Source organism: Peromyscus californicus, unplaced genomic scaffold (genome assembly GCF_007827085.1).
Source record: "Peromyscus californicus insignis strain IS unplaced genomic scaffold, ASM782708v3 Scaffold_11__1_contigs__length_118956290, whole genome shotgun sequence".
Classification (NCBI taxonomy): Eukaryota; Metazoa; Chordata; class Mammalia; order Rodentia; family Cricetidae; genus Peromyscus; species Peromyscus californicus.
Window position 1 is genome coordinate 90,758,093 of NW_026294402.1, and position 24,141 is coordinate 90,782,233.

Here is a 24,141-nt window from a genome sequence, read left to right on the forward strand (position 1 = left end):
TGGAGGGTTTGTGTGGATTTGGAAGGCTAAGGGCCTTTTGGGGTAATGACATATTGGTCAGATCTAGGATTTCAAATGATCCCTTGGCTGAGGTTGAAAAGTTGAGCCGTAGCCACAGGGCCGGTACTGCTCTGCATGATGTGAGACACCCCGCCCCCCCCCCCCCCCCCCCCCCCCCCCCGCCCCCGCCACTAGCTAGCATGAGCTGAGCTGGCTGCACAAAGGGCAGACAAAAACCCAGGGCTTCCAGCCCTGTGTCCTAGTTAGGGTTACTATTGGTGTGCTGAAACACCACGAAAAGCAAACAACATCCTTCCTCCCTCCCGCAAACTATCTCTTTTATTTGAGTTCCAAGTCCTGCTCCATCACCCAGCACTGCTTCCTGGTCACTTTGGTCCTCCATGGCCTCAGCCCCTCTGGTCTCACTGCCCGCACTGTCTCCAGGTTTCAGGGGGCGCTGCTGCTGAAGGGGAAGGGAAGTCTAAAAGAGAAGGCCCAACAGCAAGCTTTTCAACTTCTTTCTCTGTGTGTTTTGTTTTGCTTTGTTGGGACAGGATCTCACTACGTAGCCCTGGGTGGTCTGGAACTTGGTATGTAAACAGGCTGGCCTGGAACTCACGGAGATCCTCCTGCCTCCGCCTCCCAAGTGCTGGAATTAAAGGTGTGCACCACCACACCCAGCTTAGTTTCTTGATGATGTTTCTAAGTTTCTCAACTACCGTCTTTTAAATTAAATATTCCAGGGACACCCCCCACACACACACACCTCTACCCTCCTTTGAATCATGTATGAGTATGCATGCATGCATATGCAACTGTGTGTTTAGCTTAGCTAGTTCTCAGCCAAAGAGCTGGTCTTGATTATCTGATCTGACTTTTCCAGAAGTGGAGTTCTTCTTACTTGCAATAAGGGAAGCTCAATTTCTAAAAGAGATTAATCTATCATTGTATATGTAACAGAATAACGGTTAAAATTACTGAACATAGGTGATTCTTAACAACATAATGTGAGTGAAAGTCTGATTTACAACATCATACTTATGTAGACAACATGCATGCATATTGCTAAAAGCGTTAGTGTGTGCACGGTGGAGACACATGTCCCTTAGGCAGGCACCACCTTTAGGAAGTAGGCGGGGCAGAGAGGAACTGAAGCTTTGTGTCACATTGGTCCGTATTTGTCCATGTTATTCATTTAAAAGAGTATATTATGGGGATGGAGAGATGGTAGAGGGGTTAAAAGCACTTGTTGCTCTTGCAGAGGACACAGGCTCAGTTCCCAGCACCCACACGGCAGCTCACAACCTCCTGTAACCCCAGTTCCAGGGGATCTGACAGGGATGCATGTGGAGCACATACATGCCTGTGGGTGAAACATTCATACACATAAAGTTACATAAGTAAATCTTTTAAAAAATTAATCTAAAAGGGGTATATTACAACTGGGAGGTGGGTTTATGGATATTAGTTCTGTCATTTTCCTTTTTTTTTTTTTTTTTTCAGAGCTAAGGACCAAACCCAGGGCCTTGCGCTTGCTAGGCAAGCGCTCTACCACTGAGCTAAATCCCCAACCCCAGGTGGTGGTGGCACATGCCTTTAATCCCAGCATTCAGGAGGCAGAGGCTAGAGGATCTCTGAGTTCAAGGTCAGCCTGGTCTACAGAGCTCCAGGATAGCCAAGGCTACACTGATAAACCCTGTCTCAAAAACAAACAAGCAAAAACAAAACCCACAAAAACCAAAAACAACCAACCAAACAAAAAAGATCGGACTTATTTAAAATTTATTTAAAACTTACTTAAAATAAGTTTGAAGAATCTCATTAAAATAATGTTTTTAAGAAAGAAAATCTTGCAGCAAATCAATAAGTCAGAAATAAAATAGACTACATCTGGAATACAGGGTGTTGTGTGCTTGTTTTTAATTTTAGGGTGTGAAGAAACTGAAACCACACTCACGAGCCTGGCGATCTCGGGGTTGGTCAGCTGGAGGCCCCAGACGCAGATCTCCTTCCCCAGCATGTAGTTCTCGTCTCGAATGGCCATGAGCAAAGGCTCCAAGGAAACAGGCTGGCTGCCCGCGGTGGTGTCGCTGGCTCTTACAAGCATAAACTGGAGTGTGAGAAAATGATAGGTGACCGTCGTAAAGAGACACCTGTGCATCCGAATGTGTGGAAAAGGAATACTGCCATCAGATGACTTCATGAATGTCTGAGGGAGTTACTGCCTGTGTACTGGGTGGTGGGGAGCCAACGGATAACATTCCTGCCATGGACAAGCTCATGGCTCTGTAGGTCAGAGTCACTACAGGTTACTGCCCACTATTAGCTCACAAAAATCAATTTAGTTTTGTACAACCAGCTTTTTCTTTTTCTTTTAGGAAATAGAAAGGCAGAAAAAAACCATTGAATTGCATCTTACATAGCAAGGATAATAATGATTGATTCATAAAGTTTTTGCTTTTTAAAGGTTATCTATTTTAATTTTATGCCTATTGAGGGTTCTGCTTGTGTGTATGCCTATGTGTGTGTGTGCAGTGCCCTTGGAGGCTGGAAGAGAGCACCAGATCTCCTGGAACTGGAGTTAGAGGAGCCCCCATGTGGGTGCTGGGAACCAATCTTGGCACAATGTTCAAGCAGCAAGTTTCTTTTCTGTTTTGTTGTTTTTTGTTTTTCGAGACAGGGTTTCTCTGTGTAGTTTTGGTGCCTGTCCTGGATCTTGCTCTGTAGACCAGACTGGCCTCGAACTCCCAAAGATTCACCTGGCTCTGCCTCCTGAGTGCTGGGATTAGAGGTGTATTTAACCACTGACCTATCTTTCCAGCCCCTCATAAGGCTCTAAATGATATTCATAATCAAAATGGAGAACCCTCATCTGAGCATGCTTCCAACTTATGTAGCTGGTTGCGTCTACCCAGAGATTCATACTGGATGGGATGTTAATTGTATTTCTGATGATGGTTGTAATAAAAAGTTTGGTGGAGGCTAATTGTAAGAACTATAGTAAAAAAAAAACTTAATTAGTGGGCTTGAGAGATGACTTAGTGGTTGAGAGTATGTTGGGCAGCTAACAATGTCCTGTAACTCCAGCTCCAGGGGATCCAATACCTTCTGACTTCCATAGGTACCTGCATTCATATGCACACCTCTCCCCATACATACAACTAAAAAAATTAAATCTTTAAAAAATTAATCAATATTATTTTACCCTCCTCCCCAAAGGACAATGTGGGGCCGGAGAGCTGGCTCAACCGTTAAGAGCACTTACAGAGGACCAGTGTTTGACTCCTGCATCCACACTGGGCATCTCCAGTCCCAGGGCATCTGATGTCCTCTGCCAGCACCTGTGCGGTGCCATATAGACAACCAGACACACACACATACACATGAGTTTTTAAAAGAATGGCTGTGGGAAGCCCCTCACTGGAACAGGGAGATGTGTGTGGGAACATACGGTAGAAACTGAAAAAAGAAGGGAGTAGAGAAACCCGGAGGGCAGATGAGGTGGACAGAGAGGAACAGGTGGGAAGAGAGCTAGAGGGAAGGAGGATGCGACTCAGGGGGACCAGAATCGGAGGAAAGAGGGGAGCTAAAAGAGGAACTTGAGAAGGTGGTATGTGAGGTTCGGGGGACTCATTCCCGACCCGCAAACACATTCTGGCAGTCAGGAGGGCAGGGGCGTGGTCGGGGGCGGGGCAGAAGAGTGGAGCAGGCACGTGGTGTCTGGGGAGCAAAGCTGTGAATGTCAGGCGATGCAGAGCTGGGGGAGAGTGAGCTTTGGACCGAGCCCAGGGAGTCTATTTCGGAGAAGGACAGAGTCCCCCCCACTCACCCTCCTGAGGATCTGCTCTCTGTCAATGCTGCTCTTCAGGTCCCTTTGGATGGCGGGACACGGGGATGTCCGAGATTGTACACAGTATTTCTGGTATGTCTTCAGGAACTTCTGAAGAACCGGAACCACCGATGGGGGAGCCCCTTTGGGTTTTTGTTTTCTTTCCTTTGCTCTTGGCATTGTTTTACAGTGTTTGGTTTCACTTGGCTTCTGAAAACAGTAACTTAAGCTGAAATCCAGCACAAAACGTGCCTCGCCCTTGAAATCCAGAAAACACTGTGGTGAACTCTTATCCAAGAATCTTTTTATTTTATTTTATTTTATTTTTTTGTTTTTCAAGACAGGGTTTCTTTGTGTAGTTTTGGTGCCTGTTCTGGATCTCGCCCTGTAGACCAGGTTGGCCTCGAACTCAGAGAGATCCACCTGGTTCTGCCTCCCGAGTGCTGGGATTAAAGGTGTGCACCACCACCGCCCGGCTTTTCCAAGAATCTTAAAGACTTTTTATCCTAGCGAGTTGAGTTCAGAGCCACTACAGAAATACTCAGTTTCCAATTTCCATAGTCATGGGTCCATATTTTTGTTTCTTTATATTGAGGGCAGCACCCATGGACTCAGTTATGAGGAGGTGCAATAATATTAATTCAGGGTGCTATTCAGTACCTATTAGTGGGTACTGGTGTTAAAGCGGCAGAGTTCTCTTTACTGATTCAGTTCTTGCCAGACTGTGCATACTGAATGGGGTTAAGAATGCGGACCTTAAGCTGGGAATATAGTTGAGTTGTGAAGTGTTTTCCTAGCATGCATGAGGCCCTGGGTTCAACACTGAAAAAGAAGCAGGCATTTAAAACACACATTATATTGGTAAACTGTCATATGCCATGTAAGTTCACTGTGAAGATGGTTCTGCAAGTCCCCCTCCCTTCAGATCTAAGCATGTGTGTGTCAGGTGGCCTCCAAGACCCCTGTCTGGAGATGGGCTGGACCCCTAACTCTGTGACAAGGAGGGGAGAGGACAGTGAAACAGCCCAAGACTTAAAACACACGCCACTGAGGACAGCTAGAAATGCACCTCCAACAGCCATTACTATTGTTTATCTCATAATATAAGAATTCCTGCCGTGGGAAAGGGAAGCAAAAGTTCGGCCATGGGAAGCTCATCTGTGGAGAGAAAGCTCAATCAGGAACTCCAGCTGCCTGCCTCAACTTCCCCAGGGGGGTTCCTTCCTTCCTTCCTTCCTTCCTTCCTTCCTTCCTTCCTTCCTTCCTTCCTTTTCCTTCTTTTTTTGTTATTTGTTTTTTTTGAAACAGGGTTTCTCAGTATAGTCCTGGCTGTCCTGGAATTTGCTCTGTAGACCAGGTTGGACTCAAACTCACAGAGCTCTGCCTGCCTCTGCCTCAGCTCCCACTTTTGTTCTTTAAAGCAGCCAGCCTACACTTTTCGTTTTGTTACAGTAGCCCCGACTGATGTCCAGGAGAAAGTCTGCAGCATTGTTCACTCTAGGGAGTAATTTTTTTTTTTTTTTTTTTTTTTTTTTTACCAGCTGCTGCTAAGCATTTACGGATGGACAAACTCCACATGCACGGGCTGCGAATGTTCTCCATTAAGAAAGTTAGCGTTTTTTTAAAATTATGCATTGTGTTCGTCCATCCAGATCTGCAATTCCTTTCTTGGGCACAAGATACAGCTGCCTGACTGAGGACAGCTGCAGGCATGAGGTAATGTCTAAGGAGAAATGTCCTCTGATGCAAATGAACCACAAGAACACAAAGCTCAGACCACAGAACGCTGATAGAGGGCTCATAGAGACTTTTGCTTAAGCCTTGCTGGCTAAATCCTATATAAACAGCAATGGGGAATGAAAGAGAAAAGAACCGTTCATTCTTTTTTTGGGGGGCGGGGGCGTTTCAAGACAGGGTTTCTCTGTGTATCTTTGCGCCTTTCCTGGGTCTCGCTCTGTAGACCAGGCTGGCCTCAAACTCACAAAGATCCGCCTGCCTCTGCCTCCCGAGCGCTGGGATTAAAGGTGTGCACCACCACCGCCCAGCGAACCGTTCGTACTTGAAGTAAACCTGGAGTCCTGTGTCTCTGTCTAGCATTACCCTCCTTTCCAGGCCCCTGTGCGGCCCATGGCTATGTGGGCCGTGAGTGTGAGTTCCAGTGTGCCACAGTCAGGGCTGTGGAGGTCAGAGGACAGTTTACAGAAGTCAATTCTCCATTCTGGCCAGGTGGGTTCGAGAATTAAAAACAAATCTCCAAGCTTGGTGGCAAGTGGCTTCTACTGAGCCCAACAAGTAGGATATATATTTTTTTTATTTTTTATTTTTTTATTTAAATGGCCGGCCTAACAAGATATTGCTGACTGGTGTGATAGTGATACAAATGTTATGAGACCAACTTTTTTTAATTGGATCTAACGTCCAATCTATGAGGTGGACCTTATGCCTGACTTTGTTTACAGAGCCAAGGATACATGGCTAGAGAGGTTATAGGTCCTAGGGGAGAATACCTAATACTATTTATTATTCTGCTCCATTGACACAGCCTTAAAATGACTCCTAATGACTTACTACCACACCCATAGATTTGTGTATTCAAAGGTCCCAGCAAGGACATCACCAGGACACTGCCCTCCTCACCCCACAGCCCACAGGACCTGCTCTGTGCTCCCCTCCTCCAGGGTAGCTGGGATTCTCTGGTGTTCCCATGAACAGAGCCGTCCTGACTCCCACCACCTCAGCCTATGTCCTCAGTCCCATTTCCAGAGTGAGACTCACTGGAGGGAGAACAACAGTATTGGGTTCCCCCCAGGACCTATAACCTTCCTAGCGTATGTTCTCAGCCTCCTTAACAGTGTCAGGCATAAGTTCCACCTCACAGACGGGTCATTCGATCCAATCAGAAAGGAGTTGGTAATTCCCATATCATTTGTGGCACCAACGCCTTGTTCAAGCCTTCAGGGGAGCTTCTTCTCAAAGTAGAAGACAATGAACAAAGAGCCCTGCTCTCTGTTCAAAGTCAGAGAATAAGAGACTGTGGAATGCTCACCTCTAAATGGATTATACATATCACACCCTTCCTCCCAAGGTTCAGGGAATGTCTCCAAAGAAGGGGCATGACGATTCTAAGAGCCAGAGGGGCTGGATGACTTCAGTGATACCTTGCTTTCTAGACACAGCTGAGCAGACCCATGTATGAATTCAGAGCAGTTGTGACAAGGTGCATATGATTCTTGCAAACCCAAGCCAGACAGAATCACAGCATGGGAAGGGAGGGGAAATGCTCTCGAAATTCCACCATGAGCTGAGGAGCTACTGGCATTTCATTGCTGCTGGGAGAGGGAGTCAGCCTTTGGTCTACCATGCTCCAAGGCAATTCCCAGTCCTTAGAGGAGTTGGGCACCACAAACTGGACTCAATGGGGAAACAAATGGAAGAAAACTCAAAATCGGGTGGTAGGGAGGTGAGGATGGAGAGAAGTCGGGAGGGGGAATCTGATGAACGCATTACATGAAATTCTCAAAGAACTGACAAAAGTATTTAACATTATTGAATGAGAGGGGAGGGGATTGAGGGAGGGAGAAAGAGAAAGAGAGAGAGAGAGAGACAGAGACAGAGAGAGAGAGACAGAGAGAGACAAAGAGAGGGATAGAGCAAGACGGAGAGGCACTATGCCTGTGTCTATGGAATCCATTCTCTGCTTCCACAATTCGTTCTGGTGGGTTCAGGAGATCCAACTCAGGTCGGTTGTTAAGCTGTCATGTCAAATGGTGCTGAACCATCTTGCTGGTCCAAGATAATTTTTACCACAGCAATTTTTGAGGTCCTTTCTGCATGCAGTTGGGGCCTGGGTGCTCCAAAGCCGGTCATGATAAACCATGGGTGAACTCTTTTTTTCTTTTTCTTTTTTTTATTACTTAAGAATTTTTTAAAATTCATTTTACTCACTCATAGGAGGATACTAGATGTGGAACAAGGATTACTGGACTGCTACTCACATCACCAGGGAGGCTACCTGGAAAACAGGACCCCAAGAAAGACATGGGGATCGTCCAATGATGGAGAAATGGATGAGATCTACATGAACAGCCTGGACGTGAGTGGGGGTAATGAAGGGCAAGGGTTGAGGGAAAGAGAGCTTGGGAGATCCCAGCTGGATCAAGAAGAGAGAGGGAGAACAAGGAATAGGAGACCATGGTAAATGAAGACCACATGAGAATAGGAAGAAGCAAAGTGCTAGAGAGGTCCACAGAAATCCACAAAGATACCTCCACAATAGACTACTGGCAATGGTCGAGAGACAGTCCGAACTGACCTACTCTGGTGATGGGATGGCCAAACACCCTAATTGTCGTGCTAGAAACCCCATCCAATGACTGAGGGAACTGGATGCAGAAATCCATGGCTAGGCCCTGGGTGGAGCTCTGGGAGTCCAATTAGCGAGAATGAGGAGGGTTTATATGAGTGAGAATTGTTGAGACCAAGGTTGGATAAATCACAGGGACAAATAGCCAAACAAATGGAAACACATGAACTATGAACCAATGGCTGAGGGGCCCCCAACTGGATCAGGCCCTCTGAATGGGTGAGACAGTTGATTGGCTTGATCTGTTTGGGAGGCATCCAGGCAGTGGGACCGGGTCCTGTGCTCAGTGCATGAGTTGGCTGTTTGAAACCTGGGGCTTATGCAGGGATGCTTGGCTCGGCCTGGGAGGAGGGGACTGGACCTGCCTGGACTGAGTCTACCAGGCTGATTTCAATCCTCGGGGGAGTCTTTGCCCTGGAGGAGATGAGAATGGGGGCAGGCTGGGGGGAAGGGGAGGAGGGCGAACAAGGGAATCCGTGGTTGATATGTAGAATTAAATTATATTGTAAAATAAAAAAAAAAGAATTTTTTAAAATTCATTTTACATACCAACCACAGATCCCCTTCTCATCCCTCCTTCAGTTCCCCTCCAGTCTCCCTGCCCCCCATCCCCTCCTCCCATGGGGTGTCAGCAAAGCCTGGGACCTTCAGTTGAGGCAGGACCAAGCCCCTCCCCACTGCATCAAGGCTGAGCAAAGCATCCCACCATAGGTAACAGGCTCCAAAAAGCCTGCTCATGCACCAGGGATAGATCCTGATCCCACTGCCAGGGACCCCTCAAACAGACCAAGCTACACAACTGTCTCCCGTATGCAGAGGGCCTAGTCGGGTCCCATGCAGGTTTAGGTAGTCTGAAGTTCATGAGTTCCCGCGAACTTGGTTCAGCTGTCTCTGTAGACGCCCCCATCATGATCTTGGTCTCAGGTGTGCGTCTTACCTGTGCAGCCAGGCTTTACCATCTCATCTGAGCAGCTCCCCACTGCATCTCACTCTAGACACAGCACACAGGCTGAGGCCCGGGAATCAGAGCCCGAGGAGGCAAGGAAGCGCAGAGCAGGTCCTGTGGCAGGGGGTGGGGGTGGGGTGGGGGGTGGAGTGGGGAGGGCGGTGTCCCCATGGGGATCTTTGAAATCCCGGCCACCCTACTGCTGCAGGTGCTGAACACCACCCAAGTGTTGCAGTCCTGCTTCCTGCGTCCTCTGTCACCATAGAAACGGGAAACTCCCGACTAGCTGAAGGCTGTAAAGAATCTTGCTGTAGGCGATGGCTTTGGAGTTAAGAACTTCCAGGCTGTAGGAGGTGGGGAAAGGCCTCGGGATAGACGTTCCCACCCCGAGGCGTAGGGCAGCCCACCTTACTGGGCAAAGACAGCTAGAGGATGATTGGGGGTCCAAACCTTGAGGGGCTAATATACTCCCCAACCCTGGCAGGCCTGAGAAACTCCCAGTCCATGGTCAGGGACAGAGATGAGACCCAGGAAGGAAGTCAGAGAGCTGCCACGAGATCTCTGTGCTGCTGTTGGCTTTGAAGGTGGGGAGGACGGGGCACTGGAGCCAGGAAACGTGAGTGCCTCCCAGAAGCTGAAGAGTGGAAATGGATTCTCCCCAGAGCTCAGTAAAGGAGCACAGTCTGTCGGTAAAGGAGCACAGTCCGTCGGTAAAGGAACACAGTCCGTTGATAAAGGAGCACAGTCCGTTGATAAAGGAGCACAGTCTGTAGGTAAAGGAGCACAGTCTCATCGAACCTGATGGATTTTTAGTTCAGTGAGACCCAGTGGGACTTCTTGCCTCCATAACTGTCAAATAATAATCATTTCTTCTCCCTCCCTCCCTCCCTCCCTCCCTCCCTCCCTCCCTCCCTCCCTGTCTCCCCCTCCCCTTCCTCACCTCTCATGTGTGCATACATACTCCTGTATGAGTGCATGTGGAGACCAGAGATCCACTTCAGGTGTCTTCTCCATTCATCCTCTATCTTGTTTATTTATTTGGGACAAGGTCTCTCACTCAACCTAAGCAGCAAGCCCCAGGGACCCTCCTGGGTCCCCTTCCCCAGCACTGGGATTACAGACCCACAGCTTGGCACAGGGCTGTTTTCGGTGAGAGCTGGGCATCTGAACTCAGGCCCTGGTGTTTGTACCTCACGCTGCCTCGGCTTTCAGGGAAGCAGCTGCCTTTGGTCCATGTTTCTGGACGCAACTGCTCACTCACATTCCTGCAAGTAACCCGGGTAAACGCACTGGTTCACCGACGCGGACTTCCGTGTGTTACTTTGGTCTGTTGTTGGTTCGCTATCCTGGCTGAGTAAATATTTGTTCACGTCTCCCCAAGAATAGTGTTACACGGCAACATCCCACACCTTGGCTCCTACCCCAGGAAGTAACGGAAAGCGTGAGAGCTAGCTGGCTTGCAGCTACTGGACACAGAAACCTCAGCTGGTGTGAGAGCAGCAATCAGACACTTATGGCCTAGATATTTGGTAGTGAGAAGTGCTGATATTGGTTTGGTACCTCTATATTACAATGGATGCAGGGTTTTTCTAGTCCCACTCTTCCATCTTTAATGGGGGGATGGGCAGGGGTAGCATTATTATCCCCCTTTGATTGGGGTAGAAGGGATCTCCAGTGCAGGGCTCTCTAACGGAAAGGAAATTCAAGCCCCAAGGCCAAGGAAGCTGCAAGGGAAACAAAAACACTAGCTGCACAAAACACCCCCATTCTTCTAGGTTTTATTTTATTTTCAATTATGTGTATATGTGTGTACCTGTTTGTTGGTACTTGCATATGAGTGCAGAAATCCACAGGGACCAGAGACATCAGATCCCCCTGGATCTGGAGTTAGAGGTTGTTGTGAGCTGGCTAATGTGGGTGCTGGGAACTGAACTCATGTCCTCTGCAAAAGCACCCTTAACTGTTGATCCAGCTCTCCAGCCCTGTTTCTTGACAGTTGGAGCCTAGAGCACAGCAACGAGGCTGGAAAAAGAGCAGATGGTGGACCACAGAGATCATCCAGGCAATCCGAAGTCACTTTTGACAGCTCTTCTCTGATTGGTCCCATTTCTAACCTTATTTGCATATCCACAACCATCCACTCAGTGTCCTGCTGACACTCCATGATTCATCCGTTCTGGGGCCGCAGGAATGGAGGATGAGAACTTGTGGAGGAGGAAGAGACAGAAGACTGGGACACAAACTCCCCAGAAGCTCCCTGCATCTGAGCCTTCTGCCCTGGGCAGGGAGCTCACTGGAGCCAGCCCCTAAGCCTCAACCAAAGGCTGGGAGGAGAGGGGCTCATTCCTGCCTCAGCCTTCAGCACATGTTGCAGCCGTAGACAGGAATTTGTTACTGCATCTGCTTCTAGCCTTCGAGACCTGCCAGAGACAGGAGACCTGCCACCCTGTTGATCCTGCTGGTGACCTGCTATGTGCAGGCTTCTCAGCCGGGGACCTCTCTTAGCTGACACTCCCGAGGCCCTCTGAGAGCTTCCCAGAGCTGTGACACTTCTCAGAGCAGGGATGGCTCTTGGCTAGCATTGCACTGCCACCAAGAGTTTGAATTAGATGTACTTAAATTGTCAAACCCCACATGACCGCCTGTTTAAAGTTAATTAATCCCAAGTCATTTAGTTCCAAATTAGTAATAGAGCACTTCCTGTTTGAACATTCTTCACTCCTCCCATTCCCTTCTTGGAAGGGCGATGGACCAGACCATGGCTGGAGACGGGGCACGGCCTCGGCCCACTGCTTTGCTTGAGGTAGCACTATCAGCTGCTGTCAGTCAGGGCCTCTTGGTTTCACGACAATGGCCTTTTGCAAGAAATGTTACCCCCAAACTTAGCGACACCGGACTACTTGTCTCACGTCTAAAGTAGAGATGCAATGTGCACCCCTGGAGGCGCCATTCCCAAGGGATGTGACTGCCATAGTGGGGTAGGCACCAAGGCTCATAGGGTGCATGGCTTCCTGAATACCACTGGGGGACTGCAGAATGGGGGAGCTTTGCAGAAAGGGGGAGGGTGAAGGACCTGGAGTAAACAGCCAGGGTGCCTGCCCCAGGGAGCCATAGTTTTCATGCCAAAAATGTTTACTAGAGGGTTACTATACATATAAAATGGAAACTATGAAGGCCAGAAATGATGGTACCTTTATTTGAAGGAGGGAGTCCCTGACATTAAAATGAGTAGCATTGGCTTCCTACCAGGTCTGCCCAACTCCAGGCCCACATTCTCACTGGCTTTCTTCCTAGGGCTTAACCAAACCACTAACAACAACAGAACTGAGCAAAACAGAAAGTTCCTCCCTCTCCAAACTTTAGAAAATACCCAAAGCACCACGGCACGCTCCTCTCTAAGAACTGGGATTAATGGAGAGATTCCTCTCGGGCCCACACCCCAGCTGTTGTCTCCGCCCTCGCCTTTGCTGGAGATGGAACCCAGGGCTTTGCATGTGCTAAGCACGGGCTCTATCCCTGAGCCACACCCTAGCCCTCAGTGGTCACTTTTGAGAGATCTGTAGACTGTTCTGGGATCCTTTGCTGGACCCCTGCTGAAAGGGTAAAACAGCTGAAGGTTTGTACATCCTCCCTGGGATGTCCCAGCTTTCCCGGATCCACTGTCACTGTGTAGTGACATCCAGACAGTATAAAACCTCCAGCCGGGGGTAGGGCGTGTGGAAAGGATGCATGGAAGAGAAGCAGTTCTTGGAGAGTCTGGATGACGACAGAGCAGTGACTTTCAGCAGTAATAGATGGTGGTTTTGAAGCTAAGGTTTTTTTTTTTTTTTTCTCTTCAGGTCATCGTCTTAAGCTGTCCATCCTGATGTCATTGTCCTAATGTATTTGACGGGCAGTCATGCAGGCTGCAAACTGTGCTACTTGGTTACATTTCTCAGGTCACCTAACTTCTAGAAAAGTCGGCCCCACCCTCTCCCCTGATCTGTTTCACAGAATGAGACAAGGTGATGCTTGATTCCCAGTTGGCCTTCCTGTTCGTTAACAAGGGTGGCTAAGGTTTGGTGGGAGAGGAAAAGTTACTGCTTTTTTGTTAACTTAAATTAGACAGCTCTCAAAACTGAACTCTTATTTCCCCCTCAAAGCCTTACAGCAGCACTGGCGACTTATTTTCTCTAAATGGTCAGATAGTAAATGCTTTATGACAGCTGTTGAATCCACCACAGTCTGGCATTTAGTGCAAATGCAGGAGGTGTGGACTGTATATGAATGAATGAATGAACACCAGTATGTCCCCAGAGATGTTATTCAGGAATACAGAATTTCTTTTTCTTCCTTCCTTCTCTCCTTCCTTCCTTCTTCCTTTCTCTTTCTTTTCTCTCTCTCTCTCTCTCTTTCTTTCTCTCTTTCTTTCTTTTTTTGTTTTTTGAGACAGGGTTACTCTGTGTAACTGCCCTGGCTATCCTGGAACTCACTCTGTAGACCAGGCTGGCCTCGAACTCACAGAGATCCATCCACCTGTCTCTGCTTCCTGAGTGCTGGGATTGAAGTTATGTGCCCCACCCCAGCAGGAATTTCAAATGCCATGAAACATTATTTTCCTTTTGATTTTCAACAATTGAAAATACAGAGGCAGTTCCAGAGCACAGTGGCTCACTCCTGCGACCTCAGCACTTGGAAGGCAGGAGCAGGAGAATTGCTGCAAGTTTGAAGCCAGTCTTGTCTGTATGGTGAGTTCTAGGCCAATCAAGGCTACATAGCAAAACGCTGTCACAAAAGAAAAAAGAAATCATCAGAGGTAGGCATGCTGGCACACATCGGTAACTCAGAAGGCTGAGGCAGGAGGATCTCAAGTTTGAGACCACCCAGGCCTAAATAGCAAGATCCTGTCTCAAAAAAAAAAAAACCCCAAACAAACAAAAAACAAACCAAACAAACAAATGAACAAAGAAACAAAACAAAACAAAACAAAAAAAAAATCAAACCCCCAAAATACAGGTCTTTAACCCCAGCACTCTGAGGCAAAGGCAGGTGGATTGTTGTGATTTTGAGGCCAGCCTGGTCTGTGTAGAATTCCAGGTCAATCAAGGTGACATAGTGAAAACCTGAGAAGAAGAAGGAGGAGGAGGAGGAGGAGGAGGAGGAGGAGGAGGAGAAGGAAGGAAGGAAGGAGGAGGAAGAGGAGGAGGAGAAGGAGGAGGAGGAGGAGAAGGAAAGAAGGAAGGAGGAGGAGGAGAAGGAAGGAAGGAGGAGGAAGAGGAGGAGGAAGGAGGAAGAGGAAGAGAAAGAGAAGGAGAAGGAGGAGGAGGAGGAGGAGGAGAAGAAGAAGAAGAAGAAGAAGAAGAAGAAGAAGAAGAAGAAGAAGAAGAAGAAGAAGAAGAAGAAAGGCTGGGTTGGCAAGATGGCTTGGAAAGGAAAGGTGTTGAGTTCAACCCCTGGGACTCACATGCAGGAAGGAGAAATCTAACTTTTGTAGGTTGTCTTACCTCCACACCTGTCCCGTGCTCACAACTCTCTACTCTTTTTTTTTTTTTTTTTTTTGGTTTTTTGAGACAGGGTTTCTCTGTGAAACAGTCCTGGCTGTCCTGGAACTCACTTGGTAGCCCAGGCTAGCCTCGAACTCACAGAGATATCTGCCTGCCTCTGTCTCCCGAGTGCTGGGATTAAAGGCGTGGGCCACCACTGCCCGGCTACTCTTATACATAAATAACTGTAATGAAGATAATTTGTTTAAGTATAGTATGACACAACCAGAGAGAGAGAGAGAGAGAGAGAGAGAGAGAGAGAGAGAGAGAGAGAGGAGACAGAGACAGAGACAGAGGGGAGACAGAGAGAGAGAAGACAGAGAAGGGGGGGCATACTTGTGCATGCCATGGCCTGTGTGCCACTGTAAGTGTAGCATAGGGTCTTAATTACTTTTCTATTGCAGTGAAGAGACATCATGACCAAGGCAAGCTGTAAAAGAAAGCATTTAATTGGGGGCTTGCTTACAGTTTCAGAAGGTGAGTCCATGACCATCAAGTTGGGGATTGTGTTGGCAGGCAGGCAGGCAGGCATGGTGCTGGAGCAGCAGCTGAGAGCTTATATCTATCTATCTATATATATATAGATATATATATAGATATATATAGATATATATAGATATATCTATATATATCTATATATAGATATCTTACCTGCAAGGCTGGAGACAGAGAGAAGGGGTGGGGGTGGGGATACTGGGCCTAGTGCTGACTTTGGAAACCTCAAAGCCCACCCCCTTGGGACATACCTCCTCCAAGAAGGCCACATCTTTTTATCTTTTCCCAAACAGTTCCACCAACTAGGGACCAAGCATTCAAATAGATGAGCCTATGGGGGCCATTTTCATCCAAACACCACATAAGGCTTCCGTGTGGAGGCCAGAGGACATTGTTGTGGAGTTGTTTTTCTTCTTCCACATTCCTTGTGGGGTCTGGGAGTCAGGCTCAGGTCACCAGGCTTGTGTGGCAGATTTACCCCTGAACCTTCTCAGCAGCCTGAGTTTCAGTTTTGCAAGCTGAGAACATTCCAAAGATGGTTGTTTGACTATGTAAATAATAATGGGTACTTAACATTACTGAATTGTACATTTAAAAGTGGCCAAAGTGATAAGTGCTGTGTTCTGTGTATTTTACCATAAAAACTATAAAATGGGACCACGGTGTGGGCTCACAACCATCTATCCCAGGGGTTCTGACGCCCTCTCCTGGCCTCCACAGATACTGCATACATACATACACACAGGCTAAACACCCATGCACACAAAAGAAAAATAAAATTGAAAAACTAAAATCCCACCAGAGTATTGAGCACACACAAACGTGTTTGGCCCTTGCACTGTATTTGGCTAACCCTGTCATGGAAAATTGAATCAGCTTCAGTCTTCACTAGCACACAGATGGCCCCAAATCCCCTGAGGAAGAGGTTAGAGGACAATATTTGCTTCATAGCAGATGAAAACGCAGAAACAAAGTTGGACACACAGCACGAGTATCCATGTTTTTCTTTTTCTTTTATTAAGAAATTTTCTACTCACTCCACATACCATCCACAGATCCCTCCTCCTCCCTCCTCCCACCCCCCAGCCCTCTTTCCCAAGCCACCCCGCATCCCCACATCTCCCAAATCGGTCTCCCATGGGGAGTCAGCAGAGCCCAGCACACTGAGCCTAGGCAGGTCCAAGCCCCTTCCCACTGCACCAAGGCTGTGCAAGGCGTCACACCACAGGCACCGGATTCCCAGAAGCCTGCCCATAGACCAGGGACAGATCCCAATCCCCCTGCCTGGGTGCCCCCCAAACAGTTTGAGCCAAACAACCATCTTCCATATCCAGAGGGTCTAGTCCAGTCCCATGGGGGCTCCACAGTTCGTGGGCTTCCACTAGTGTGGCCGGTCGTCTCTGCACGAGCTCCCATCATGATCTCGACGTCCCTCGCTGCAGTATCTCTCCTCTCTCTCATCAATTGGATTGGTGCCTGGCTGTGCATCCATGTTTTTCAATGGGAGAACTCCTGTGCTGATGGTGCTCTGCCCTTCCCTTCCTTCCAAGGACGAGGGAGTTAATTTCACCTTGGTCCACTCCCCCCCCAAACCCCCCAACACCCCCCTCCGGCCCCCGTCACAGTTTTTGGAGTGAAAATTGTCTAGCTCTCTTCTCTCCAACTTGTGCTCTCTGCTACTTTTTTGGGAAGGAGTTTCAGCTCACTGGTGGCTTTTTGGCTCCTTGACAAATTGCATTGTTTTCTATAAAAAGCTCACTCAGCAACTGTAGAGAAGAGAGCAAAGTACTACAAAATGTCAGCTGTACATCACGTGGGCCTTTAAAGAACTATCTGGATGTGGAAAATCTTGAAGTGGGATTGTGGAAAATATTCTTCAAATAGTTTGAAGAGGAAAAACTAAATAAGACCTCAGCCAGTCTAGCCGTGAGCATGCATCACTGAGAAGGGAAGGCGTCCTCAGAAATCAAGGGGTTGGGAGGCTTTCGGCTGCCTGTGGATCTGAAGTGATTCCTTGTGAGAGCCAGAGAGCTCCGCTCTGCCTCTGCCTCTCTCAGCCCCTTTGTCATCTTTGAGTTCTGCCAGGTCTTCACTTCTACCTTGTGGGCCAATGTGAGAGCTGAAGGAAGGGTGTTTTTGAAATATCATCGAATAGTAGTTATAATCATTTTAAGGCAAGGATATTTCTGGTTAGTCATAGAGGTGCAGCCTGTAGGTGGAGTTTTCCTGTCCTGACCACCTGCTCCCAAATAACCAACATGGAGACTTAAGATTACTTATAAATGCTCAGCTGATAGCTCAGGCTTGTTACTACCTAACTCTTACATTTTAAATTAACCCATATTCCTTTTTATGCTCTGCCACGTGGTAGTACCTTTATTTTTTTAAATTTTTTAAAATTTATTTATTTATTTATTTATTTATTTATTTATTTATTTATTTTGGTTTTTCAAGACAGGGTTTCTCTGTAGCTTTGGAGCCTGTCCTGGACTAGCTCTATAGACCAGGCTGACCTCGAACTCACAGAGATCCACCTGCCTCTGCCTCCCGAGTGCTGGGATTAAAGGCGTGCACCACCACCGCCTGGCAAAATTTTATTTATATATCTTTTGTATACAAGTGCACTGTCTGTATGTATTCTGATATGCCAGAAGAGGGCATCAGATCCCATTATAGATGGTTGAGCCACCATGTGGTTGCTGGGAATTGAACTCAGGACCTCTGGAAGAACAACCAGTGCTCTTAACCACTGAGACATCTCTCCAGTCCATGGTGGTACCCTTATTAGCATGACATGTTGATCTCCTGCTCCCTCTGTGTCTAGCTGGAGACTCCTCTGACTCTGCCCTTTTTATCATTCTCAGTTTGGCTCTCCCACTTAACTTTATCCTGTTCAGCTATTGGCCAGTCAGCTTTTTTATCACAGCAACACATCTTCACAATGTACAAAAGGATTATTCCACAGCAGCAGCCATTATAGATGATTTCAGAACTAAATAAGCATAATCAGAATTCACTTGTAAATCCACTACCTAGAAGTGGTTCCAGTTTGATATCTTAGAGGACAGTTCTATCGTTCTGTTATAAATTCTGGTCATCTGCTACACTCTCTTTTTGACACTATTTTACCCTCCATAAAATGGGCCCAATAATCCTGCTCAGAAGTCATGTAGGAGTTAAATAAGACACCAGTTGTAAAATGCTCGGCCTGGCAAACCTGCTCAAGTTGTTAATTACTCAATAATACTGACACCATGGAGAGGAGGCCTTCATTATCCACCCCTCAGCCTCAAAGACAGGTGTATACTTCACCCAGAACACACACACTCATTCCTCCCCTCCCTTCTCTCCCTTCTCTCCCTCCCTCCTCCCCTCCCTTCTCTCCCTCCCTTTCCCTGTCCCGTAATAGTACATCACAAACTTTTATATGGGTCCAAGGTTCATTCCAAATCAGCTAGGAAGAAAAGGCACACTAGCAGAAATGTGACCATTCTTTCAAAGATGCAGATCATCATCATCACACACACACACACACACACACACACACACACACACACACCCCATATGTGTGCTACTGACATATGGTAAATTAAGCAAATTTAAGTGTATAATCTGACAAATATTGATATTTGAACCATTAGTTAAACCAAAAGAGAGGAAAAAGATATTTCTTCTTGGGGATAGTGGTGAACTGGAAGTGAATGGATGGGTCTCTCCCACCTGCCAGCTCCTGAATAACCACTCAGAGACCTATATTAATTATAAATGCTCTGCCAGTAGCTCAGGCTTATTACTAACTAGCTCTTATACTTAAATCAACCCATAATTCTTATCTATGTTTAGCCACGTGGCTTGGTACCTTTTCTCAAAACAACATTCTTATCTTGCTTCCTCTGTGTCTGGCTGGTGACTCCTTGACTCCACCTTCCTCCTTCCCATCATTCTCAGTTTGGCTTTCCTGCCTAACTTCCTGCCCAGCTACCGGCCTGTCATCTTTTTATCAACCAAAGACATTAATATTTATTCATTGTGTAGAAAAGCATTGTTCCACAGCAGTGAACATTTGTAATCCTAGCCCTCAGGAAGCTGAGGCAAGAGGATTGCTGTGAGTTTGAGGCCAACCTGGGACTATACAATGAGTTTGAGGCTAACCTGAGTTACACAGCAAAACCTTGTCTCAAAACAACAACAAAAAAGATCCCAAAAAGAATAGAAAAAAAAAAGAAAATTATTTTCATCTGTCCTGGATTTTACAGGTCAAGACCCCTGAAACAAAAGGTTAACAGGACAAATCACACATATACTTAATACAAACTGTGAAAACAATATGAGAGATTCTGTAAGGCAAAGATGACCCAAAGAATGAGTTAAACACACATGTGTGCACCCTTGAAGAGTGTACACTGGCTGGCTGATGTACAAAGGTCTGACCCACCGATGATAAGCAGCCCACCGATGATAAGCAGCACATGCAGCCTGACCTGTTTGTTCATGGTCTTTTCATTAAAAAATGTGCATGTGTGTGTGTGTGTGTGTGTGTGTGTGTGTGTGTGTGTGTGTCCACAAAGGCCAGAGGAGGTCAGGTCAGATACACTGAGCTGAGGTTACAGGTGGCTATAAGTGTACCACATGGGTGCTTGGTAATGAACTTGGCCTCTGGCAGAGAAGCATGATTTTTTTTGTTTGTTTGGTTTTTGTTTTGCTTTGTTTTCCTTCTTTTCTTCTTCTTCTTCTTTTTTTTTTTTTTTTTGAGACAGGGCTTCTCTGGCTGTCCTGGAACTCGCTCTGTAGACCAAGCTGGACTCGAACTCACTGAGATCTGCCTGCCTCTGCCTCCTGAGTGCTGGGATTAAAAGCTTGCATGACCACCACCTGGCCAGAGAAGCAAACATTTTTAACTGTGGAGTCATGTCTCCAGCCCTCAGATCCTCCTCTGTGACCTCCTGTCCTGAGGTCTAGGGACGGGATTCCCACTTGAGGGCCTCATTGCCTGCTTCAAGGGAGAAGGCAGTCTGTAAGGACGACCTTCCTGTGTCTGCCACTTGCTGAACTCCCTTCCACCTCAAGTACTTCATCTGCCAACATGCTGTATTTGGGAGTAGCATGTCTGGAACCCTATCCAAACAGTTACAATAAGCCTAGGAGCGTGTCCACTACCTCTGAAGTTTCTTGTGCTACTTTAAAAAGCCCTCTGTCCAGGCTCCCCAGGGCTCCTCCCCGCCCCCTGCACTGCTCTGCACTTTAGCATACACAGCAGAAGCCACTCACCAGGACTCTGCCCAGTTACTTGCACAGAACAGGGCTTGGCAGGGGCGGGGATGGGATGGGGGGGGGGCGGGGAGAGACGACGACGACACCTATGCTGTTGCCTAGACCCCTGCCCATTCTTTCCTGTTTCTGAGTAGTACCCCAGTACTAGATTTAGGCTGTTTCATCCCTCCCCAAGAGTAACACCAAAGTCTTTTATTATCATTCAAAATTTTCTCCCTGTGTAGCTCTGGCTATCCTGGAACTTTCTCTGTAAACCAGACTGGCCTCAAACTCACAGAGATCCACGTGCCTCTGCCTCCTGAATGCTGGGATTAAGGGCTTCAGGGTTTGTGCCACCATTGCCTGGCCAACTTTTCATTTTAAAAAGAATGTATAGGTGGGGATGTAGCTCAGTGGTCGAGCATTTGCCTAGCATCCACAAAGCCCGGGATTCAATCCCCAGTACATAATAAACAAATAAATATTTTTTAAGGGAATGCAGTCAGAATGTAGAAATGACTGGTGGTTGGGTGAAAACAGAAATTTGAGGTTGGTGCATTTATGGGGTGCTGTTGGAGCCCCCTGGGGATGGAGAGCGATGAAGGAGGCATTGTACCTGTGCTCTGGATGCAGGCTTGGCTCATTAGAGCCCCACATCCGGAGCAGTGAAGGAGGCAATACTGGAACACCTGAGACAGTGAAGCGAGGCAGCTGGGGGCCACTTCAGACTGGGACCCCCAGAAGGTCAGAGCATCTAGGGGAACTGGGCAGCTGGGAGGCAAACTCTGTCCCCACCCACGTTCCGGCTGTTGCCAATAAAACTGTCTGAACTCTAGCTTTCAAGTGTCTGTGTGCAGGTACACTTTTGTTTCTCCCAGTCCACAATCTTGAAGACATTTGTCCTTTTTTTTTTGGTTTTTTGAGATAGGGTTTCTCTGTGTTGCTTTGCGCCTTTCCTGGAACTCACTCTGTAGACCAGGCTGGCCTCGAACTCACAGAGATCCACCTGCCTCTGCCTCCCGAGTGCTGGGATTAAAGGCGTGCGCCACCACTGCCTGGCGACATTTGTCCTTCTAAAAGCCCTCATTTCCAGCCCTTCTCCGGAAAGAATCCAGAAGATTGGGAGGTGGTGTAAGCCTGTAATCCTAGTGCTAGGGAGGATCGTTAAGTTCTAGGCCAGCTGGTACCACATAGAGAAAAACCCTGTCTCAAAACAAACAAACAAATAAAAGAAAATCAAGAACGTGGGTGGGGGACACTACCTACTTTGGGGTCAACTTCTCGCTGATTATGCACTTGCCCTTCTTTTTCTGCAGAGATGGGGATTTGAACCCAGGACTTTGCACATGCTGGGCAAGCACTGATCCCTATCTGCAGGCCTCACTATGCTCTCCCCTGAACTATTCCACTTTCTGTGATGTCTTCACAGCCCAAGGAGCCCTTCTCACTTGCATTAAGTGCGTATCATGGAGGCCAATAAAATTTTTAGGTGAGAAGTTTCTGGCAGCTGTTGTTCGGCATTGCAGTTAAGAATCCACCCTGAAAGGCTGCTAGAGAAAGGACTGCAAGTCTGAGTCCACAGCCACCTGTTTTGTGGCTTCTCTCAGCTCCTCCTTGTAGCAGAGATAGAATGGAGAAAGTGAGGGACAGGAAAGGCTGTTTGGGCCAAACACCCTCAACAGACTGGCTTCCTTTCCCACTAGTTGACCTTGCATTTTATTGAGATGCAAGATGGCTGGAGTCTTGACACTTAAAAATGTAAGGATTTATGCATTGAGGTCTTAATTAGACGGGAATGTCTACATTATTTACCAGTTCACGCCTCACTCCTCCTCAGGGGCAGGGCTTTAGCCCCAGGGTTCTATAATCTTGCATGAAATATTTCCAGCATTACGAAGCTCCTTCAAAAATAAATAAATATCAGCAGCTCCACAGATGTTTCCTTATTTGCCGAAGGTAAAAGAAGATAAACATGCTTACTGTGATTCACAATATTTGTGTAAAAGGCACCACACTAGAGCTGTCCTGAGTATGCTCAACAATAATATTTGGGGAACTTTAATTTCTTATCTTGGATGGCTCCTCGCCACATGGATGCAGCTTCAGCCTTGTCTCCCGGTGTCAACACCTCCAAAGTCAGAAGAACCTGGGCTTCCAGGAATTGCCTCCCCCAGTTAGACAAGGCTGACGAGGCTGGCTTCCCTCCTCGGTGGGTATCAAAGTAGAGGCCGGTTGCCCATGGTCTGCCACCCATGGCCACCTTTCCAGACCAGCTTAGCATGGCACATACAGCCCCTGAACCCCGAGAGGGCACATTACAGAGGCCCTTGCTGAGCCCTCTGTTGACCCAGGGTGCCTGGGTTGGCTTGAAGGCCTGCTCCTCTAGGAAGTGCTCAGGTACTGCTGGGGCCTCACTTGGAGAACAACTAGCCTAATGTATCTCTTTCCAAAGTTTCCAAAATTTTAAGTCATGGCTGGAAACTGGCTTGCAACAGTCGGAGAAGGGACTTGTTTGCAGTTTAATAAGGCCACTCTAGGACAAGTGTGGTGGTGCATGCTTTTGATCCCAGTACTCCGGCGGAGGCAGAGGTGGAGGCAGGAGGACATCTGTGAGTTTGAGACCAGCCTAGTCTACATGATGAGTTCCAGGCCAGCCAAGCCTATTTAGTGAGACCCTGTCTCAATCAATCAATCAATCAATTAATCAATCAATAATAACCCACCTAGGCTAGTTCCTAGGTGTTGGGCACAAGGCCATACTCAGAAGATCATCTGCCTGTTCCCGCACTTCTTAGGAGAGACCCAGATGTGGGAGGTGTTTATGTAGATTCTATAGCTGGCTGAACTTGCTAAACTTTGTTTAAGCCTGGTGCCTAAGACTGAGCTAGAGAGAGGAGGTGGCCTGGGAGGGTGTCCACAGGCTGGTGGATCCCCGGAGCTTGGGGGAAGGCTCTGTTAGTGAATGCAGTGTGGGTAACAAGTACATTCTGGCTGAGGGTCTGGGGACAAGTGCACATGTTCAACACGCACATTAAGAAGGGAGCTGAGCGGAGTGTAGGAAATGCAGCTTCCCAACTGGCAGCCTAAGGCCAGGGGTGATTCCTCCCCATTACGGCATAGTTCTGGAAGCAGTGTGTCACTCTCAGGGCACACACAGGGCTCACCTCAGTGATCTAGGCCTAGAGCTGCCACTCAGTGTATCTGAAGCTATGTAGCTGTCCTCCATACTCCCTACGGGGCCCACAACAATCATACCACTGGGGCTGCGGAGATGGCTCAGAGGTTAAGAGCACTGGCTGCTTTTCCAGAGGTCCTGAGTTCAATTCCCAGCAACCACAGGGTGGCTCACAACCATCTACAATGAGATCTGGTGTCCTCTTCTGGTGTGCAGACATACATGCAGCCAAAACGCTGAATACATAATGAATAAATAAATCTTAAAAAAAAAAGATATTCCTTAAAGAAGGAACCGTACTGTTATATTTCCTGAGTTTATGTTTGAGCCCTTTATTCCTTTGGTCTACATTTGTGTTCTGTGCCAGGCTCCAGTCTGGTTTGGTTACTATGGCACAGCTGTAGAATGTGAAGGGGAGCATTATATCTGCAGCATTGCTTCTCTTTGCTTCAAATGGCTTTGGCTATTTGGGAACTTGTTTACATTTGGGATCCACCCCCTGCCCCCATTCCTGGGAAGACTCTCCCTGGAATTTTAATAGGGATTGTACCGAGTATGTAA

The 24,141-nt window shown here is 47.5% G+C and overlaps 1 protein-coding gene across 1 annotated transcript in view; it reads right to left on the reverse strand.

Annotated features, from left to right (window-relative positions):
• LOC128097175 (uncharacterized) overlaps positions 1-9,240 on the reverse strand; it is a 35,426-nt gene extending 26,186 nt beyond the window's left edge. The window contains exons 1-3 of the mRNA XM_052717472.1: positions 9,130-9,240; positions 3,830-4,087; positions 1,958-2,110 (exon numbers count right to left, since the gene is read on the reverse strand). Of these exons, the coding sequence (XP_052573432.1) occupies positions 1,958-2,110; positions 3,830-4,009 (333 nt within the window). The 5' untranslated portion in view covers positions 4,010-4,087; positions 9,130-9,240. The remainder of the gene's footprint in view (positions 1-1,957; positions 2,111-3,829; positions 4,088-9,129) is intronic.
• Positions 9,241-24,141: the final 14,901 nt, after the last annotated feature.